Raw genomic sequence first — 20284 nt, forward strand, 5'->3', positions numbered from 1 at the left:
AGTTATTGACATAGCAATACTGAAAGTGCAGAAACACCAAAGAATAGAAATACTTCATGACAATTGAAAGTCTTGCGTTCACAATTGTACTTTAGTAAACGTACAGTATATAATAGGAAAACACTGACAGAGACATTTTGCTGTTGATATTTGATACTTGATAAGTAATTAGCGCTGATAATATTTGCATACTTTTACAGTAAGATTTTAAATGCAGGGCTTTTGCATGTAATTGAGTATTTTCTGACGTGGCGAAATTACACTCTTGTATAGGTTTTGATTTCTGCAATACAAATGATTAAAGTTATGTGAGAAAAATATTATTTGGTAGCCTATAGGGGGAAAGTTCACTACATGGGGAAATGATACGATACGAACCTAATCTCTTAAAGTTTTTAGTTTAGCTTTCTGTAAATGTTCTGCTAAGAGAAACACAGTTGTCCATAGCTGGGACATTTTGGCAGAAGGCAAACAACTGTTTGGCATAAGAACAAACCCCATGGGTAAACACGTGATGGGAAACCGCTAGGTCAGACCGACTGTATGAACTTTTGTTCAGAACAACAAAATTCCTTGGGTTTAAGCCAAGTGAAAGAGAGATCTAAATCCTTAAAAACACACGTACGAAAGTCTGGTATTATCGTTTCAATAGGTGATAAAGAAGTGTAGCTATAATAGTCTACAACTTTTTTAGACTGCAGTTTTTGTCCTTTTAAGGAATTAAGAGGAAAGTTTGTTTTATGTGAGTTTGTGTCTACGTGGACTCTGGGTTTTCACCAGGACATATTAGCAACTGAAGAGGGTGTTGCCCTTCAGACATTATTCCTGAAGGCGGAGGGAAAACGTCTCCGGCAAATTTCGGTCAGTTATCTCTCCTTTTAAATTCTAAGCAAATACCAAAATACTTTTGAATATTGATTTAGTCTAAATTCTTAAGATTCACTAAGTTTGTGTAACTTTTAACCAATTCGAGTGGCTCTGGGACTCCTGAGTAATCACCAGGATTCTGACAAGGAGGATAAACTCCCTCCTTTAATTTGATCGGACTAATTTAAGTTATCTCCACTTCTGTTTTTCATTCTATTTTTAGTATTTTCTTTAATAACATTTATGTAATCGCAATATAAACTGTCACATTTTTTATATATATATGTGCACCTAGGCTATGTTTAATAAAATAATTGAAAATTAAGAAGCTGGTGAAGACGGTAAAGTCCTACCGGGAAAATTAAATAATCCAAATTTTAAATAAAACAAGAGAGAAACGGACAACTTTGCCGTGTGTGACTGAAAAACAGCAGCTTTGCGTCTGTGTGTGTGACTGCGCATGCGTGCTTGACGTTTAACTAAATTGTGTGGAAGATCTAAAGCTAGACCTGCAGGCTGTCTGAGGACTTATTGGCTGCAAGAGAGAGTAACAGCATATTAATTGCAATGAATGAAAGAATAAATAAATGCAAAAATAATGTAAGAGCTGAGAATTAAAGACCACTGTGTTATTTTGCCTGCGAACACTAAATTGTTTAGTAGGACGATATTTTCGCAGAGTACTTGTAAGGTACGGTTTCTTTCAAAAAGACACCGTCATAACGAGACGCTTTATTGGGTTTTACTAAGTAGCGACTTTGCAGAGCTCAGAAGTCGTGGACAGTGGCTGAAATAGCGTTTCGTCTAGTAAATAAAATAATATAGGCTTGTGCCTGAGTTAAAGGGAATTTGAGGGATAGGAATCGTATTTGCATAGACTGTATACATGCGACAGTCGCCCAAAAATGTGCAAACAGTGACAAAGACGTATTGTATTACATAGCCTAAAGAACATAGGCTAAAGAATATAAATAAAGTAAAAACTAGGAGGTGTTTTTGAAAAGTATATCAGTATATGTATGATCTTGTTTTGTGTGTGATAAATATTTAAAAGTATTGGAAATCTAGGCTGATGTACGGTTTTGGTTCTTGCTGAGTTGTGAGAAGCAACGTTGTTTGTCGAAGTAAAATACATGTTCTTTAGTTTGGCTGGCTGATAATTTGCTATAGCTTTGGAATACACGTGAAAGGAATCGTGGTGCGTTCAGTGCGCGTTGTAATTTCTGTGCAAACTGTTAAATGTGATGCTGTCATTTTGTTCTTGTGTTTTGATTGCTTAGGGACCAAATACAGATCAAATACATTTGAACCCTTTTAAGATTACACTTTTATGACAAGTTCTGGAAGTTCACTTTCAAACCTTTTAAGATTTTGAGGTTTCATCTGGAAGTGATTCAAAGGTAGACTGGACTTAAACTGAAACATCAAACTACTGAGGCAAAAACTTTATACAAAAGGCTCTGTTCTAACTGGACTGTGAGCCCAAGCAGAGCCCCCTACAGGAAATATTGAGTAAATGTTTCAATTTGATCTCAGTCTTTATTCAGTGTTTTCCTGTCTTAAGCAGTCTTGGCAGGAGTGAGTGTTGCTGAGAGAAACTAAGAGACTTAAGGCCCACGAGCCAGGACTCGACCGAAGCATTGAACACCTGACACTGGGAAAATAATTGACAGTTTCCCTGCAGGTTTAATTTTACACATTTTTACACATTTCTTGGATTAGTTGTTTAATTTAAATACAAAACAAAAAAAGAGATTGATTTGAGTGTTTCTCTCCTCAATCTCTGATTTAAAGGACAGCAGAGTCATTCAAGGCAATAGTATAAATTCATATTTCTGGTCTTTGTTTTCGATCAGTGATCGGCAGACAGAGAATTTAAAGAGATAGATAGATAGAAGAGTCGTTTATCCGATTTTAAAAAGGAAATTAAATTTTCTGCCTGGAGTTTGACAACCAAGGAGTCAGGATGGCTGCTCCGTGTCTGAGCACAGCAGAGGACGTTTTGGCAAAACAGCATCCATTGCTGGCACAAATGATAAAGAAACTCTCGCAGAAGTGGGAAAAGAGGACCCGTAACATGTCGACCAAGTGGCCAGAGGGAGGAACGTTTGATTTAGAGACTTGCAGGGATATGCAGGTTTTAATTAAGAACTACAAGCTAAATCAGAAAGGTCCGATAAGAGCCCAAAAGAGAAAGGAAGAGGAAAACATTCTAGGTTTGTTTAGGAAGAAAGGTGAGATGCTAAGAACAGCCACTAGGGAACATGAAAAAGATTCATTAGAAGAGGCCAAGGTCACAGCAGCACCATCACCACCTTATGTGCAAGAGCTCCCTGTATACAAGAAATTAAGCATTGAAGGAGACAATAACCTAGAGGGTGATGACATTCCCCTAACTGAGCTTAGAGGAGGGGAAGCGTACCCAGATTTGAGTAAGCTTGATATAAAAGGAGGACTTAGTGGATTTAGGACACCTATAAGGGAAATGCTAAAGAATGTAGAGAGAGAGGAAAGGATGGCTAGAGGAGAGGAACATGAGGAGGATGAGGAAGAAGTTACATTTGAGGATAGCATAGACAGGGACTATGAGAAAGGTGAATTAAGCCCAGCTGAGAGTAGGGTAGTAAGGTTAAAGAAGAGCACAGCAGCAGCAGAGAAGGAATCCACAGAGAAGCATGCCACTGCTCAAGCCTCAGATCCCCCATATGTCTGCAACAGAAGAGTAAACGAAGAAGGGTCCAGCATACAGGGCGTGGAAAAAGGAGGAAAATCTGAAGATCAGGCACAGGGGATAATGCTTGCTGTTGGAGATGTGAAAGCCCTGCTTACACGAGTGCTTGAACTAGAAGAGAGGCAGGAGGTGTTGAAGGACACACTCCAACGGAGGTATCCGACACAGATAACTCATGAAACACTCCTCTGGAGTCCCCTTAAAGATGACGAAAGCCCTGTTTCATATGTCCGTACAAAATGCCGAGAATGGAGACAGGAGTTTGGAGTAAACCCTGAAGACAATCCTTTACTTCAGGAAAAGTTCCGGGAGAGTGTTTTGAAAGGTCTTCCAACTCCGGTGAAGAAAAAGCTGAAGAAGGTTGTGACTCTGTATTCAATGACATTTCATGAGTTCTGCGACCATGTTGCTCACGCCGTCTGCAGACACAGAGAATCGCAAAGGGAGCAGGAGGAAAAAGACAAAGAGGCACTCCGCAAACTGACTCAACAGCAGCTGACTGCAGGAAAGAAAAAACTAGAGGGAGGAGTGGGTGCTTCAAGACTCAGCAGCAAGGAGAGCCAAGAGAGAGCGTCGTTTCAAGAGGCGCTTCAAGTCCTGATAGACAAGCAGAAGCAGATATGGGGGCAACTGTCTGCACCTTGGGGCTATCAAGCCATGGCATCCTGGCCAGAAGCAGAAAACAACTTTGGGCCACGTCCCCTACCTCGTCCTCAGTATATGGGGAGAGGGAGAGGAGGACCATCTGGACTGCAAAGAGGACGGGGACAAAGGGGAGGTAGGGGACTTCCTACCGTACCTCCCCAATCTCTGCCATACTACCCAAGAAGGTGTTGGGGCTGCGGACGTGAAAATCATTTAAGAAACGCATGTCCCACAAATCCGTGGCAAGATAACAGACTGCCAAGAGGTCAGAGGCCATCTCCGCGAGGATCAGTAGTCATCTAGAGAGGCCCAGCAGAAAGATTTTGACGGGGCATAGAGCCATCAAAGCCTGTCATCCTTTAGCTACAAAACTGACAAGCTCATCTCCCTTTGTTGATACCAGACCAGACGTCTGTGAGTCTAATTGGACGATATGGACAAATTGAAATGTGCAATATGTTGCCCACCAGACAGCATCCTGATTTATAAAAGCCCAGACTCCCTAATTAACTCAAGTGCCAGATCATCTGTGGTCAAAACATTAGACCAATCTTGGACTGATAAAATCAGCACAACCAGTGGACTTTAAGCTGAAACCAGGCTGCAAACCACTGTTGATTCCAAAACATCCACGGAAGCCTGAGGCTGAAAAAGGAAGTGAAAGGACAATACCTGAATGGCTGGAAGCAGGAGTATTGACCCGCATTGTTTCACATGGCAACACCCTGATTCATCCTGTGCTGAAAGCAGATAAGTCAAAATACCAGCTAGTAAAATAGAGAGCAATAAATGAAGAAATTTAGGATATTGACGCAGAAGTTCCAAATCCATATATGCTATATATATATATCAAACATTCCCCCCACTGTCACGTATTTTATGGTAATTGATCTGTTTGACATTTTTTCTGTGTTCTAATCAGCAAGAGATCACAATATCTCTTTGGGTCAAAGTTTATCGGTCCCAGGCGCTTTCCATAAAGGCTTAAAGCATGCGCCACATATTTTTAATAAGACTCTGAAGAAAGATTTATCCGAGCTGGGCAAAAAGGTGTCCAGCACCGTTATTCGGTGTGTAAATGACATTCTCGACTGTTCTGAGACGCAAGAGAAGTGCCACAAAGACTCTATTGCACTGTTAAAGATACTGGCAGAAAAGGGGCCACTAGGCCTCAAAACAAAAGATCCAGTATTGCTAGGACAAGGTTGAATACCTGGAACGTGTCACACAAAATGGCACGAGAAGCGTGTCCCCATCACACCTTGAGGGGATAAGCAAAGCTCCTAAACCGGTAGTTGTTCGAAACATGCTGACATTTTTGGGGTAACAACAAGTTGTAGTTCAGACTGGGTTAAGGAGTATACTGTTATGTTGACACAGGAGGGAGAGATAGCATTTGAGACAATCAAAGAAATGCTTCAACGAGCCCCTGTTCTTGCGCTTCCAAATTATTACAAAGCATTTTTTCTCTATGTTTTAGCCCCGGTTGATTTGATGTCATTAATGATTTTGCAAGCCCAGTATTGATCATACAAGCTGAGGAATATAACTGAATGGGGTTTTTAAGTAACAAACAGAGAGAGCAAATTGACTTTGGCAAGATGCATTAAAAATAATGTTAAAAAAGGTGTGGTTACACCTATGGGCCACATGCCAGTCCCTAAGCAACCATTTCAGCATTTAGCGATAGTCTATGTTGACATGATTAAGCCAATAAATGACAGACGTTCATTGAAGACGTTCAACGTTTTGGCTGTGTTTATTATCCACAATCTCAACGGATGGTTGAACGAGTAAACTAACAAAGATTTGTGGTCATTATAGGCTTAACTGGGTGAATGCATTTCCATTAGCACTTCTGGCATAAAGAAGTGGTGTGAATCGCAAAACTAACCCAACACCGCATGAGCTTGCTACTGGTCACGAGCTAAAGCATCTGCATAAAGGCCCGCCTTCAAGCATGCTACAGAATTACAAAAGATGTACATACAACAAATGTCTAACAATTGCCGGATAGTTTCGTCCCACCTTGTGACTAAGCAGGGAAGAGAGAGGTTACAGAACGAGAGTGAGCGAGTGGGGGCAGCAATCCAACCTGGTGATCAGATGTTTTCATAAGAGTCTTCAGGAGAAAAGTGGAACGGCCCGAGGAAGGACGTACGAGGTCAAGGGGTCGCCTACCTGGTCTCAAATAAAAACAAATTTTCTCCTTAGAGTCATTAAAAATCATTTGAGCAATACATGAAGACTGATTTAAAAGTGTCCTCCACTCCCAGAGCCATCACCATTATGAAGGCATGAGAAGTTTTTTTAAAGAAATATTTTGTGTTTCATTTAATCCATGTACATAATCATTTAAGACAAAACTGTAAGACAAAACAACAAAAACAAAAACGTTTACTAACTTTACCATTTTGAAGATTCTGTTCTTAAGAGTTTTATATGTAGAAGTGTTTGTTTTCTTTAAAGGTCATAAGTATCTAGTATGAGGGCATAAAGGGAATTCAAAAAGTATATGGTAAAAGGTTTGATTGTAGAAGTAGAAGTATATACACGTGAAGCATTTTGTTGATTATGTGAAAGAGATTCCCAATACATAGCCTATGGTACTACTGTAAGGAGTGAACACCTTGTATGTTTAATAAAATCATTGAAAATTAAGAAGCAGACCATTGATTCCTTGCCTCTCCTTTGGTGTAAGGGACAACAAAAAGCACCTACATTACTACTATTATATTAATATACTATTTTCAGCCTCTCAAATATATGACGATTTGTAATAAATAAGCTGAATATTCAAAAACATTGGTATAGTCCTTGAAGAAGAAAGCTTGTGTTTAATACTGCTACATTTTTAGCCTATTGGGTAAGTTTAAGATTTACAGAATGTATGCCAGACTAATTTACACATGATGGCAACGTTTGCCCAGAAACAACCTGTTCACTATGAGCAAAACCCTCCCCAACTCCTCCAGTCTTTCACTTCCCACGTAGTATCCCTGTCACACTACGAGACAGACATTAACAGGTGCGAGGTTGACATTTTCATAAAAGGATCAAGGGGCAAGAAAAGCTCATTTTGTTTTAGAAGTAGCCCATAAATATGTTATTATCCATTCCTTGTAAATAAAAGGTGTTTGTACATAAAAAGTGTATATAGTGTGCACATAACTCTTATTCTTGTCTTTCTATTTCTTTTATATTTTTTATTATTCTACTCTATTTTAAATGAATGTATATTTTCTAATCTGTTCTATCTTGTGCTGTTGTAAGTGAATTTACCCAGAGTGGGATCATAAATCTTATCTTATCACAGTCTTAAAGCTTAATACAGGATTTGTTTGATCCATTATCAGCTGTTTACAAATAAAAACCCCTTCAACATACTTATAAGCCTATGACAGACTTACAGACTCATGACACTGGATATAGGCTACTAGCAAAACATTATTTTTAGACCTAGCAAAAAAAACATAAAGCAAAGGGATTTACTTCATGCTGCTGCATTTCTTACAGTTTAAATGTCCACAGGCTACAACTAATTAGCCTAAACTATTATAATAATAATAATTATTGTATATGCCAAATGCAAGGGTTCAGCCCGTGTGAACAGATGACAAAACAACCTCCTTACATGTTGCAAATGCTTCACATGAAACACAGGAAGACCAGTTTTCTATTTCAAGATTACGCTGAGCTTGAGAACTCTACTCAAGGAACGCTCGCTTGAACTTGCTCAACAGAGCAGCGCTGAGTTGTGGTGAGAGGCCGAAGCAAATTTATCAAGATATTACAACAATGGATCCAGAAGATTTGGCACGGTCAGATGTGGACACTGAGATGACAGTGTTGACACCTGAAGATATCAGTGAAGAAAACCCAGAAGACAGTGATGATGTGGAGAACCTTCGAAACAGGTAAATCAGAGGCTGTGTTTAATATTGTATTCTGGACTTATTACTGCAGCTCAAAGTCAAATGTTTTCTGCGTAATGAAGTTTGCTTTATATATTTTTTCATTTTCAACAAATCCCAGAGGCAACAGTTTATTGTACAATAATAAATTGGATCCATTTACATATATATATAAATGGTGAATTAATGAAGGACAGTCATTTAGTCCAACTAATCTTTGTGTGTGTGTGTGTGTTTATATGTTTGAGTGCATGTATAGACACTCAGTTGTCAGTTTATTAGGTTCACCAAGCAATTTGCAACACAACAGTTCTGCAATAAATCCTCGTATCCCCTGGATTTTACGTTATACTTTTCTAACATTTTGTCAAAGTGAGGTCCGGGGAACTCCCATCTAGGTGCCATTAATAAACTGGCAACTGAGTGTGTGAACAGTTGTGAATATCAAGGTTTCGAGAAAAACAAAATCATAAAGTACATATATTTCTTACACATATTACATTATGTAATATAACATGTGAGATTTTTACATTGTTTTGCACAGAGAATAAACTACTACATGACCATTTTACAAAAGTCTTCACAAAATATTTTCTAATATACTCAATTTCTCTTAAAATATAATTCTGTTATTCGACTCTCGTCCTCTTTGGCTGACTTGATTAGCTTAGCTTGACCAGACTGTTGTGCCTACAAACACAGCAGAACAGGCAGCATTCTCTAGGGATTTGGCGGCGTCAGTGAGGCTGATGATCAAATCTCAGCTACTAATGAACAGGTGACATTCATCAGGCTGAAACGAGCGATTTCAGACATGTTTGTGCAGTTAGGAGGGTTTGGTAAATCTGACATGGAATGCTTTATGAGCAAACCTTACAGAAGAAAATATAGGAGAGGATAAGAATACAAAAACGTTCACACATGAAGCACAAAGGGCACATTTAGAGCACAAATTATGGCTTAAATTAGCTTCTCAGTACTGACACCTAGATCGGTTTTGTGTAGTTTTATCTTATTGCCATATTATTTCTCTGTCACTGTGCCGTCAGTTTACGTGAGGCTGTCCACGATGACAACGTCCGGCCTAAGATGCAGTGCCTCATGATGGACTCTTCCTTCTCCATGGTAACTATGCAAGGCGAGGACAGCGGGATCGCATGGGAGACGACCCCTAGTCGCTGCACCACGCCATGGGCAGCCGAAGCTGGAAACGCTGTGGATCTTAGCTCTCTGGTTGCAGGACGGCCTGCGACACCTGGGTCTGTTCCTGCAGGAAAGATCATCTTTGTCATGGATGAGGAGCTGATTTCAAGACGGAAGAAAACTAAAGAGAGGGTAAGCAGTCAGAAGAGCAGAGCAGACAGACAACGAGAAGTTCTTGTAGGAAGTTCTGAAAACATCTCAGGAAGGCCGGAGTTAGTAGGATTCTCACAGCCGAATGTGAAAACCGAAGGAGAAGGAGACGAAGAGGAAGCAAATGATCCTCTGGAAGATAAAGAGCAACAGCTTTTCAGATTAGTGTCTGAAGGCTCTGAAATCCTCAACATTGTTGTTCCTCCAAAACTGGCTACTGTGGATGAAGAGGAGAGCAAAGAAATGGTGGACAACCTTTCTTATCTGGAGGACAGCCTTGTTCCTAAAGCCTCTGAAGACTCTCATGATTACGAGCTGGTTACAGGAGCAGTAGGAGGTTATCAGGTCAAGTCCTCACCTGCAACAGGTCCAAATGTAATGGATCCACCAGGGGCTCCAGTGGCCAGACCTCCAGGCAGAGGAGCCCGTGCCAATGCGGACTACTTTGAGGCGTTCACCATGATTGATGGCCAGGCTCCAGGAAGTCCTGCTGTGATCGCACAGGGACAGGTGGAACAAGAGGTCGTCACTGGGAGCCAAGACACAGAGAGTTATGTGCACTCTAAAGACGACACCACCACCACAACAACAACAGTAGCAGCAGCATCAACAACCTTCGTGGATAATGAATCAGACACAATCAGTCTTGAGGAAATCACCAGTGAGCTCCTAGATGAAGTCTTCTACGGTGGTACAGACAACTACATGAAAAGTCTAGACAGAGAGGACGGAGTGGCTGAAGGTGCGCCCTCTAGGCTGCCTTCAAAAACGAGTGGTTCGACTTTGTTTGGAAGCCAAGAGGACATCCTGACTCCAATCTTTCTACCAGAAGGACCTGCCAAAATTATAGACCCCATTTTGCTGGAGGAGCCCAAAGCCATGGCTTTCCTTTACACGGACCTGTATGAGGAATCAATCGGCAGTCGGAAAAAAGAAGAGGACACAGAAAGTATGACCTCTGAGAAGTCCTTCCACAGCAGGTATTCAGACCGGGAGGCCAGAGGATATTTAGAGAAATATGCCCTTATAGATGAGACTCCTGCTGTGGAAGAGGAACTAACTGATAAAGAAAAATGCCCAGAGGAAGGTCCTCGGGTAATGTCCCAAGATTTGTATGAATTGGTCAATTTGCTGTCAGAGCCTGAAAAAGGTGAAGAGCCAAATTCAGAGGAGGAAATCACAGACTTCTTCAGGTCCAGTGCCAACGCTTCTCCATGTGATATAGAGCCTCTCTCTCGATATCTCGAAGAGGATGAAACCCAATCAACTACACAGAGTAAAGACGAGACAAACAAAAATGTCTCCTTCAAGGTAGAAAAAGTCGATGTAGATCCACTTAGCATCTCAAGCTTTGAGTTTCCCTCGGAGGAACCTGAGTGGGGGAGTACAGATGATCATCTTACAGACCTGGACGAGAAAGATGTCAGTGTGCATCCAGCTCAGGAATTTCAGAAACAAGATTCGGAAATGCAAAAGCCAGTTGCCCCTCCCAGGAAAAAGGCAACCTCTTCTCCTAAGGCATCACTGGACTTAACACCTCTGACTCCAGTTGATGTTATTATACAGGAAAAAGAAGAGGCTTGTGGAAAGGAACAGAGGGAGGAGGAGAAAGAGACGGCATCACCAACAGAGACTGCCGACGAAGAAGACGGAGAAGGAGAGGAAACGATGCAGGCCTCCTGCAATGTTGCTGTATCCGAGAACATGTTGGCTGCAGTGGAGTCCCCTGAAAATGTAAAAGATAACAACAAAATAACTGTTGGGAACACAGAACCAGCTGCAGCTGAGGAGAAAGACACTGAAACAGTAGAAGAGGAAAAAAGTGAGACTGAAGCAGCTACAAAACAAACTGAACCAGAAGAGGCGGATACTAGGTCATCAGAACTGGCTAAAAAAGAGGTTTATCCAGATTGTTCAACTGCTGTACCAAGTGAGCCAGCTAAAGACAAAGGACAGTGTATAATACTTTAACTGACCTACAGTATTTTCAACAGATTTAATGCCAAGTGCCTTGCTCATGTGTCTTTAGTCAAGGCCTTAAAACTCCAGTAAAATTAGTCTTAACTTAGATGAATCCTTAAAACTTCATATATAAAGAGTGCAAAATACTTTATTTTTCAGTGTAGTTTGTATATTTTGTACCCATTTATACTTGGCTGTGCTCATACTGCATGCACTTAAGAAATCTAAATCTTTGACTCCAGAGGAGGATTGTGCTTTGTTTCTACAGGTTCACCACATTTCTCTGGTGTAGATGGGTGGCTGGCAATAGTGCATGAATCACAGTGCGCTTGAAGGGAGAGGTTTGGGTCACGAGCGTGAATAAAAAGGGTCAGAGTGAGAGTGCATGTGTCGGTGTTTGTGTGACGTTAGGGTGGATCTTCAGCTATAAATAAGCCTCTCTGACTGTTAACCTGATACCTTAACTCAACTAGGAGTCTGTGCACTGTGTACCTTCTTGTCAACAGCCAAAAAGATTGTGTAATATGTGCAATGTACATGTGCATATTATTCACACAACTGTTTAATTTTGGACAGATTACCTATGAAGCAGACTCAATGTGAGCTCACTATGTTTGTCTCCTGTGTTATTTGTCTGTACCTGTTTTTAATTTATGCTGCTGCCTGTCTTGGCCAGGTCACCCTTGAAAAAGAAATTCTTAATCCCTCTCCTGGTTGAAAAAAGGTTACAATAATAATAATAATAAACTATTCTTCGATTCTTTGTTTATTGCTAATGCTTTCCTGAACCGACGTAACTACAATTTATGCTAAATTAAAACATTATCCACATCAAGTATCAGGCTAAACACTGGATCATAGACCTTGCATCTATGCTTTTTAGCCAATTTTATTTTTCACAGACTGGACAATGCAGTATTAACCCCTACACATGTTTTCATTAAAGATGGTTTATGTAAAGCATTATTTTGTAGATACTGCTGCCTTTGGGCCTGAATCCAAGGGTCCCATCTGGAGCTCAGCAGTGATCCAGTGCCTGCTGACACACAAACACACTCCTCGATATGCATGAATACATACATACATGCACAAATGTGATATTAAAAAAAATATATAACGAGAAGTTAAAATGTAGTACAAGATTGGTATTTTTGCTTTTGCAGAAAAATGGTTGTCTTTAAGGGCTTCTGTGCATCCTGTTGTCGTCCGGTTAAATAGGGATTTGGCGACACGCAGTGTTACAAATGAGTATTTTCTTATTTTCTAAATCACTTTTTTTTTTTTTTTTTACTCCTCCACATCGACAGGTGGCAGCTGTGAGTTGATAGCTCACTATTAAGTTACCAAAACAAGTCTGACGGTCACAGAAGTACAGTAAATAGAGCGGATATATGCCAATTCATGTGTAAATAAACCACATATTTCACAAATATTACGTGAAATGTTATGAAATTAATCAGCGTAACACAACTTTGCTAAATAAGAGTCCACCACGCTTTCATGTCCCTGGTTTTGAAGCGAAGTTAACTTACATTTAGCTATCAAACGTTAGCTGTGAATATATTAGCGGTTAGCATTCTGCTGGTTTAGCAAACAATAATTAGCTGGAGGGGATTTGAGCTATATGATATCAAAGAGTATAATAAACCAAGGTGCGGAAAGAAAATAACGCAGTCAATCCTCGAAAAGATAAATAACTATTAAAATATTCAGCTACCTGTCCACCCGGTTCTCGGTGTTTCTAGTTGGTCTATTTCTACGCCAGAGGTCCTTCGCAGGCGCTGCGTTTGACTTGGACGAGTTAGCTTTTTGCTAACTCCGCGATGGACAATGTCCCCAGTTTTTGTTCGCCGGTGACTTCTGAAGAAAACGGGACAGAAACCTCCGACGGCTCCTCAGTAGAAGATGGCTTAGTCGACGCTTTCGGCGACCTGGCTGCCCTCCCGGTCGAGGTTGGCGAGAGAAGACCGACGTGTTTACGGTGCCGGTGAGCTCAATTAAAGTGAAGCTAATGCTAGCTAACACAAGTTAGAGTGGTTGGACTGTCTCTCTCTCCTCCTTCTCCTCCCTCTTCTTCTTCTTCTCCTCATCAAGTCACTGGCATGCTTTACTGGGGGGGCAGATTTATATCGTTACAGAAAAGCTCAAGCTCAACTGAGACAGTGAGATGAGGTTAGGCTGAGAAGTATCTGGGCAATCACAGTCTTCAACTTTCCTCCCATGCAGTCGCCCTCAGAAGGTGTGTCTCTGTCCGTTTCTTCCAACACAACCCCTGGAGGTCTCCACCTGTCTGCATGTAGTCCAGCATCCTGCAGAGGTGAGGTATTAAATGTAACATATGTATGTGTGAGTGTATCACATAGTGTTGTAGTCAAGACCGTCCAAACCGAGACCAAGACTTTTAGGGGCTGAGAGCAGTCGAGACCAAGACTTTTAGGGGCTGAGAGCAGTCGAGACCATGACCGAGGGAGGGCGAGACCCGAGTCAAGACCAAGACCAGTTCCCTGCATTACATGGCACGCAATAAAAATGTGGAACGAGATCATAGGTACTTCTCAAAGTGATCTGAAAGATCCACTTTCCCATTAAAACAGCCACATACAAACACTAAGAGCTGAAATCAACTTAAGCATCGCAGGGAGGGGTGACAGTCGTTAATCAGGGTTACTGGTTGCATTTGAAGCAATAAGTTTTACTTCCAGTCAAAGTTAGGATGTTAACAAATCAGACAATGCAAAAGCAATTTATTGATATTCCCAAAGTTACGGTTCTCGACTGGTCTTGAAATAAAATCCCGAGTCCTCAATGTACGAGACCAAGACCATCAAAAAGTGGTCTTAAGACCAAGACAGGTCTCAAGTACTACAACACTAGTATCACAATGTTGATGTCTCATTTAAAGGATAGGTCTAAAATGAAATGTAAAAGTTGTGGGTCACAAAACCTTTTTAAACTTTAGTCAGGTGCTCATATGTTGATTTACATTGACACAGGTTTTGCTTGCTGTTGTCAGTCCTCCTGGGCTTGCTGGCTCTTAAGAGATCCTTTCCAATATACACTGAACAAAATTATAAACGCAGCACTTTTGTTTTTGCCCCCATTCATCATGAACTGAACACTAAGATCTAAGACCTTCTCTATGTACACAAAAGGCCTATTTCTCTCAAACATTGTTTGCAAATCTGTGTTAGTGAGCACTTTTCCTTTGCCGAGATAATCCATCCACATCACAGGTGTGACATATCAAGAGGCTGATCAGACAGCATAGGTTTTGCACAGGTGTGCCTTAGACTGGCCACAATAAAAGGCTGGTCCTTGACTGGTCCTTTTACGTGGGCTAAAATAAGCTGTATGAGGTTTCAGCAGATAAAATCAAGTGGATGTCTTTTGAAGTTAGATTGTTTAAGTCCAAACTATCCTCTTTTGTGACTGTTTTTGCACAGTAAGATTGTGTTTTTTGTCCACCATCACTTACATTGGAACCACGTTCAGTCTGGCTCTTATAATCCAGTCCACATACAGGAGGACTGATTACAGCAAACAAGAACCAGTGTCAATGTAATGAGGTTTTGTCAGAGTTTAGAATCAGAGTCAGAAATAGCTTTATTGCCAAGTAGTATTTTAGACGTACAAATAATTTCCTGTGCATTACTCCGGATTTGTGTTGTCCAGACATATTACAGGGGGAGAGGATTTGATAAATATATAAATATAAACTTGATAGGTATGTAATCTCTGATGAATTCCACTTAAAATTACATCTATTTGAGATTAATTACAACTCAAAAGCTGTGTTTTTTGTACATTTAGTTTGTATCCAGAATAATTCCCGAAATCTTTTAATAATGACAACAACCTAGGGATGCTAACCTGCGGTGTGGAAACAGTCGACAACAAATCATCCGCATACAAACAGATCTTATGTTCAGAGTCCCCAATTATTATTCCTTTTTAATAATGCAATATTTATTTTATTTACTTTTGCAGGTAAATACAACCTTATTTCAGTCTCCGTTCAATGCACAACAATAAGGCCTCATTTCTTATTCTTTTGTTAGACTGGAAGCCACGTAGACCAATTTTACTATAATGTCTTGTGTTATTTGCATGGTTATTTATTTAAATAAATTGCATTCATGTTGTTTTTCTGGTTGAATAATGGCTTTGAGGCTCATGGTCACTCTTCTACTCTCTTGTGTACTTTCAGGAAAGCAGAGTACTTCGCACAGTGCCTCTACTTGCTGCTTGTTTGCCACAAGGAAAATGCAATGTCATAGTCGGAAGGAGATTCAATGAGGAAAAGTAAGCAGTAACTCTTGTTAGCACACATATTTCACAATATTGCATCATTGAGTCCTCAAAAACATTTTGTTTTTGTCTCAATCTTTTCTCCTCACAGGCACCCGGAGTTGGCTGCAGTATGTCAGGACAGCAGAACGTTGATCCTGTACCCAGGCCCCAACTCCCAGAACCTGGAGGAGTTAGTGCAATATCAGGAATTAGGCACTGTGAAACATAATGTGATCATCATAGACGGCACCTGGAGCCAGGCCAAAAACATGTTCCTCAAAAACAGCCTGTTCCACCTGCCTAAACAGGTGTGTATAACTGTGTGTTACGATTAAAAAAGGAGAAAAGGAACTAAAAGAAAAGTATAGATATTGTAGGCAAGATTTATGTGAAGATTTATGTGCTAAATCACAAGATCCCTGTCCACCTGAGACAGTATACATGCTCCCATTACATCCACTGGTGGAAAAGCTGCTATACCCACATGAAAGGTTTGCTTGAAAATCAAGGCAATAAAAAAGAAAATGTCTCATGAGCAAAGGAACATTGTGCACTTATCAGCATTTCTTCTGTTCCCTTTAATTTTCCTAGTTGTGTTTGGGGTGTTTTGGCTAAATACAAGCATAATAGTGCAGATGTCTCTTCAGTGGCTTTAATGTTGTTTTCTTGCAGCTATTTTAATTACATTAAAAATCTTTATCTGAAGTCGTCAACCTTAAAATTTCTGTCCTGGTTGAATTGGTGACTTCTGTGATCACAGGTGGGAATAATAAGGTGAGATTAACACAACAGGTCCCAGAGCTTTGGTTGGTACCAGCCACTCGTTTTTTTTGTCAGAAATACAGCAGAAGATCGACTGCTGTGTCTCTTTACGGTGCAGGTAAAGTAAATCAGTCAATAATAATTACAGTCCCAATCTGATTTCGTGCTGGTGTGAGTTGTTTTCCACACCTAGGGAATGATTTGATTACCTTGCTAAGAAGCTCAATTGCGGAGCTTAATCTAACTGTGGCTGCTCCTTCTTGTTCCATTACTCCCCGCAATATTTAAAAAGATTGCAGTCAGCATGAACCTCTGTGACAAATACATGGAGTTTCCTGTGACTGCTACACAATAAAAAACACCTTGTGTTTTGCCACTTGAACGCTTTTAATGTGAAGCAGCAGTAGGAAATGTTAGCATTGGCAGTAACTTAATACAGTTCGGATCCGACTGCAGTAAGACTGATCTGAAATTAAAAACAGTAAAGCCGTTTTACATGCACACCTTGTTCCCTCTGAATCCCTTGCATATATGAAGGCAATTGGAATCTATTACATAATGAGCAACAATGAAAACTGCTATATAGAGAAGTAATTACTGAATTGTTGAAACACAAATTCAGACAAATAGTATTTAAACATTGGGTTTAATTTCATGAAAATTGTAAACATTATAACTTTAATCCTTTTATATGTCAACATGATGATCACCTCTGCTTTGGTTCACCAGGTCCAGCTCAATAGGACTCTGTCCAGTCAGTATGTGATCCGCACACAACCCTCCAACATCTGTCTGTCCACGCTGGAATGTGCCGCTGTCGCCCTGTCCATCCTGGAGCAGAATGACAACATCCAAGAGGTGATGTGGTGAAATAATTACGACTATTGTAAATGAGAGTGTTGGCCAATTGGGTGCAGCAGAAGCATATTATGGCTTTTTAAAAGTAAATATGTCAAACTATTTATACATCCAGCAGTCATGAAGCAACACGGCTGTTCATTTAGAGTCGTGTTTCTGGTCACCTGTTACGTCTAGGGGTGTCAGAGCGCAACGTAAGGACGAGAAGCAGAGACCAGAACTGAATCCAAAAGTCAACACTTTATTGCTACACACAGAGAATGTTGTTTTACACAGCGAATAGTATTTACAGTAGTTAAAAAGCAGTAAAAGAGAGACTGCAGAGTGAACCGAGGGCCAAAACTACCCTATCTTCTCATTCCAGTTCTGACTAATCCCTAACAAAACAAAAAGACTGCCTAACTCCCAAAGCTAAACAAAAACCAGAGAAGACGGTGTTGAAGAAAATGGCGGTTCACCCCTATGCCTTTGTGCTAAACATAGAAAGACTCTGGAATACCTACAAAATGTACAAGTTAACTTTTGCGTTACGCTAGAGTTAACAACAGGCTGACACAGTTTGTTGAAGCAAAATGTACAACGCTAGTGCTAACAGAAAGCTAACACAGGCAATAGGTTGCCTACTTAACACTCAAATTTCACAGAATCTCACAAAGTTGATCCAAATTTGGAGGACAAGAAAGACCCTCTGTGACCCTTTCAAGAACCCGGAAGCTAGAAGAGTCTCTAGCTCGCTTGACACACCTCTGAAAAAGCTGTCCGAAAACGTGAGATCGGATTCCCCTGAATGAGAAACGCAGGAATTTCCTCTGCCTGGAGATACTGGGGAAATGAAATTAAGCGTCCATGAGGCACACACTCCTGCACATGCTTAATTGTGAACATGTAAAACGATCTCTTCATAATCAATTTGTTGAAAAGGGAGAATAATACTAGCAGCAAGTGGGGATTGAACACAGAACCCTTCGAACCATGCCATGTAATGACTTGAAAAAAATTTGGCCCAAGACCATAGAGACTTATTTGCCGACCCCTGCTGTAGGTCAACCAGTCCACGCTAAAACAGGCATCAAAAAAAGAGAGCTCTCAGTCTCCACAGTTTTATGCAACACATACAAAAATACAACATGCATATGACCAGGACCGTAACACCACCTGATGAATTTAAGTCCTTTTTGCTTTCTTTTTGGTCTCCCCCATCTCTTGAGGGGAAATATCTGGCTCTAGCTAGTTGCTAACTTTGTCTTTCTGCTGTTTTGTGCTGGACAGGTTGTGTACAGTGAGGTTGTCAGAGATTTTTCACTTAAAACAGCAAAAACAAAGGGGGCTGATGAGAGCCGTTAGACTGAACCAAAACAGTGGAGTCCCGAAAGCCCCTAAAATGCGCCCAGAGGCTAAGAGGAGTTGGGTGATAAATCTCTTTAGGTTCATTACCTTGAGCAACCCCGTTGACATACATTAAGAAATTTGACCATTGTTAATTATATCAGCTTTAAAATTACAAACAGACCAAAATTGCAAAATCACTAAAACCATATTACCAAAGTACGTATAGCACACGGAACAAACGGAGGCTGCAATGGACATTAAATACATTTGTTGTATCTTTCATCACTTTTCTCTTCCTTGTCTGTTTGTCCAGGTCCTGCTGAGGCCCCTGAAAGCCCTGTGCTCCTTCCAGCTGCAGCACGGCGCTCAGATTCATCACAGCAAGGAGCACCTCCTTAAGAATGGCATGTATGACAAGCCCATGCCCAAGAACAAACGCAAGATAAAGAGGATGGAGAAACTCGTCACGGACCACAACATCTGTCCAAGATGAGGGAGCAACTGGGCAGAGAAACCAGGCTCTACTCATCTCCGTATGCACAGCCGTCTACGCTGCACAGGACTGTATCATCAGGGCAGCTTGTAGCAGCATCGGGGCACAGACATGGAAACCAGTGGACTTAACGGGAATTTTATTTTCCTTTTTTTTTTTTTTTTCTTTAGATAACTGACGATATATGTAATTTATGTATTTGTCATTAATTGTAAATAAATTAATGACAAATTTAAGATGTAGTTTAAGTGTCATTGTGTGACAATAGATCAGGTTTAATTGTTTTTAAAACTGTTTAACTTGTTCCTCCCTGCACTTTATAAACACTGTGGTGCTTCTGTTGTGATGGCTAATGGAAGGGCTGATTCCACTGGTGTTTTTTCAATAAGTTAAATCTTTATTCAGATAAATTTCAAAATAAAAATACCTCCAAAACAAATGTGATATTCCATTAAACTTCCTGACACACAAGACAGGAGGAAAAATGTGAAACCGCCATTAAGAATTTTATTGTACTGTTTTTATAAGTCAGCATTGTTGATGTGAGGGACAATTTTGCTGTAATGATTTTAAATACTTGTCATTGTAGTTGTGGACCTACAGAATATGGTCCTCTATGCCGTAAATAACATCTCAAAAGATTTTTAATTAGGAGCTGCAAAAAATGTAGCCGTGTTATTATAACTCAAACTCATTAATTGTAGATGTAGGCATGTAAAGTGATTTTTAAATGTAGACATGATGTATTAATGGGGTCTCCCAAGCCGTTTAGTGACACTTTAGTTCAAAAGGATCAAATTTAATTAATAAGATGTACACGTTACGTCCCATACAGAATAATTAAACACTGTTTCAGCCTCTCAGCCTTCGTTGCTGTTTTGAAGTGCCTCCAAAGAAACTCTGGTTAGATTTTTCTTCTGTATAATATTCTCAGAAATGTTAAAATAATAGCAAGGGTTGTTTTTCTGTGTGTATATAAAATGTGTGTACCTGGATGCAGCAGTATGACCCTCAAATGGAATCAAATTTGTACTGCTTGTGCATATAATAATAAAATAGAATACTAATACCTGCAGTACA

At 40.3% G+C, this 20284-nt stretch overlaps 2 protein-coding genes and 1 long non-coding RNA gene across 4 annotated transcripts; 2 read left to right on the forward strand and 1 right to left on the reverse strand.

Moving 5' to 3' along the window:
* The first annotated feature begins 7055 nt into the window (after window positions 1-7055).
* Window positions 7056-10544, forward strand: si:ch1073-398f15.1 (cardiomyopathy-associated protein 5). The gene is made up of 3 exons (XM_038734517.1): window positions 7056-8160; window positions 9207-10490; window positions 10541-10544. The coding sequence occupies exons 1-3, from the start codon at window positions 8042-8044 to the stop codon at window positions 10542-10544; spliced, it is 1407 nt and encodes a 468-aa protein (XP_038590445.1). The 5' UTR covers window positions 7056-8041.
* Window positions 10494-20279, forward strand: dtwd2 (DTW domain containing 2). Of its 2 annotated transcripts, XM_038733060.1 has the most exons (7): window positions 10494-11178; window positions 13404-13459; window positions 13699-13789; window positions 15680-15774; window positions 15872-16070; window positions 17254-17382; window positions 19025-20279. In XM_038733060.1, the coding sequence occupies exons 1-7, from the start codon at window positions 10609-10611 to the stop codon at window positions 19202-19204; spliced, it is 1320 nt and encodes a 439-aa protein (XP_038588988.1). In that variant the 5' UTR covers window positions 10494-10608; the 3' UTR covers window positions 19205-20279. The 2 variants fall into 2 exon arrangements, with proteins under 2 accessions (XP_038588988.1, XP_038588987.1); XM_038733059.1 differs by lacking the exon at window positions 10494-11178 and having other exon boundaries at window positions 13240-13459.
* On the reverse strand, window positions 12328-13311 carry LOC119914069. Its single transcript, XR_005446722.1, has 2 exons — window positions 13190-13311; window positions 12328-12511 (listed from the first exon to the last, which is right to left on the reverse strand). It is a non-coding gene; the product is annotated as an uncharacterized LOC119914069 (long non-coding RNA).
* Window positions 20280-20284: the final 5 nt, after the last annotated feature.

This window comes from Micropterus salmoides, unplaced genomic scaffold (genome assembly GCF_014851395.1).
Source record: "Micropterus salmoides isolate LMB-PRFRI ecotype aquatic unplaced genomic scaffold, ASM1485139v1 Ms_hic_scaffold_20, whole genome shotgun sequence".
In the NCBI taxonomy this organism is placed as follows: Eukaryota; Metazoa; Chordata; class Actinopteri; order Centrarchiformes; family Centrarchidae; genus Micropterus; species Micropterus salmoides.

What these genes read in the sequence shown, in the direction of transcription:
- si:ch1073-398f15.1 (XM_038734517.1), top strand. Translation starts at nt 8,042, where the DNA reads ATGGATCCAGAAGATTTGGCACGGTCAGATGTGGACACTGAGATGACA. An exon ending in GTGGAGAACCTTCGAAACAG is followed by an intron (nt 8,161 to 9,206) that starts GTAAATCAGAGG and finishes CTGTGCCGTCAG; the next exon opens with TTTACGTGAGGCTGTCCACG.
- dtwd2 (XM_038733060.1), top strand. Translation starts at nt 10,609, where the DNA reads ATGTCCCAAGATTTGTATGAATTGGTCAATTTGCTGTCAGAGCCTGAA. An exon ending in CCGACGTGTTTACGGTGCCG is followed by an intron (nt 13,460 to 13,698) that starts GTGAGCTCAATT and finishes CCTCCCATGCAG; the next exon opens with TCGCCCTCAGAAGGTGTGTC. An exon ending in TGTTCCACCTGCCTAAACAG is followed by an intron (nt 16,071 to 17,253) that starts GTGTGTATAACT and finishes TTGGTTCACCAG; the next exon opens with GTCCAGCTCAATAGGACTCT.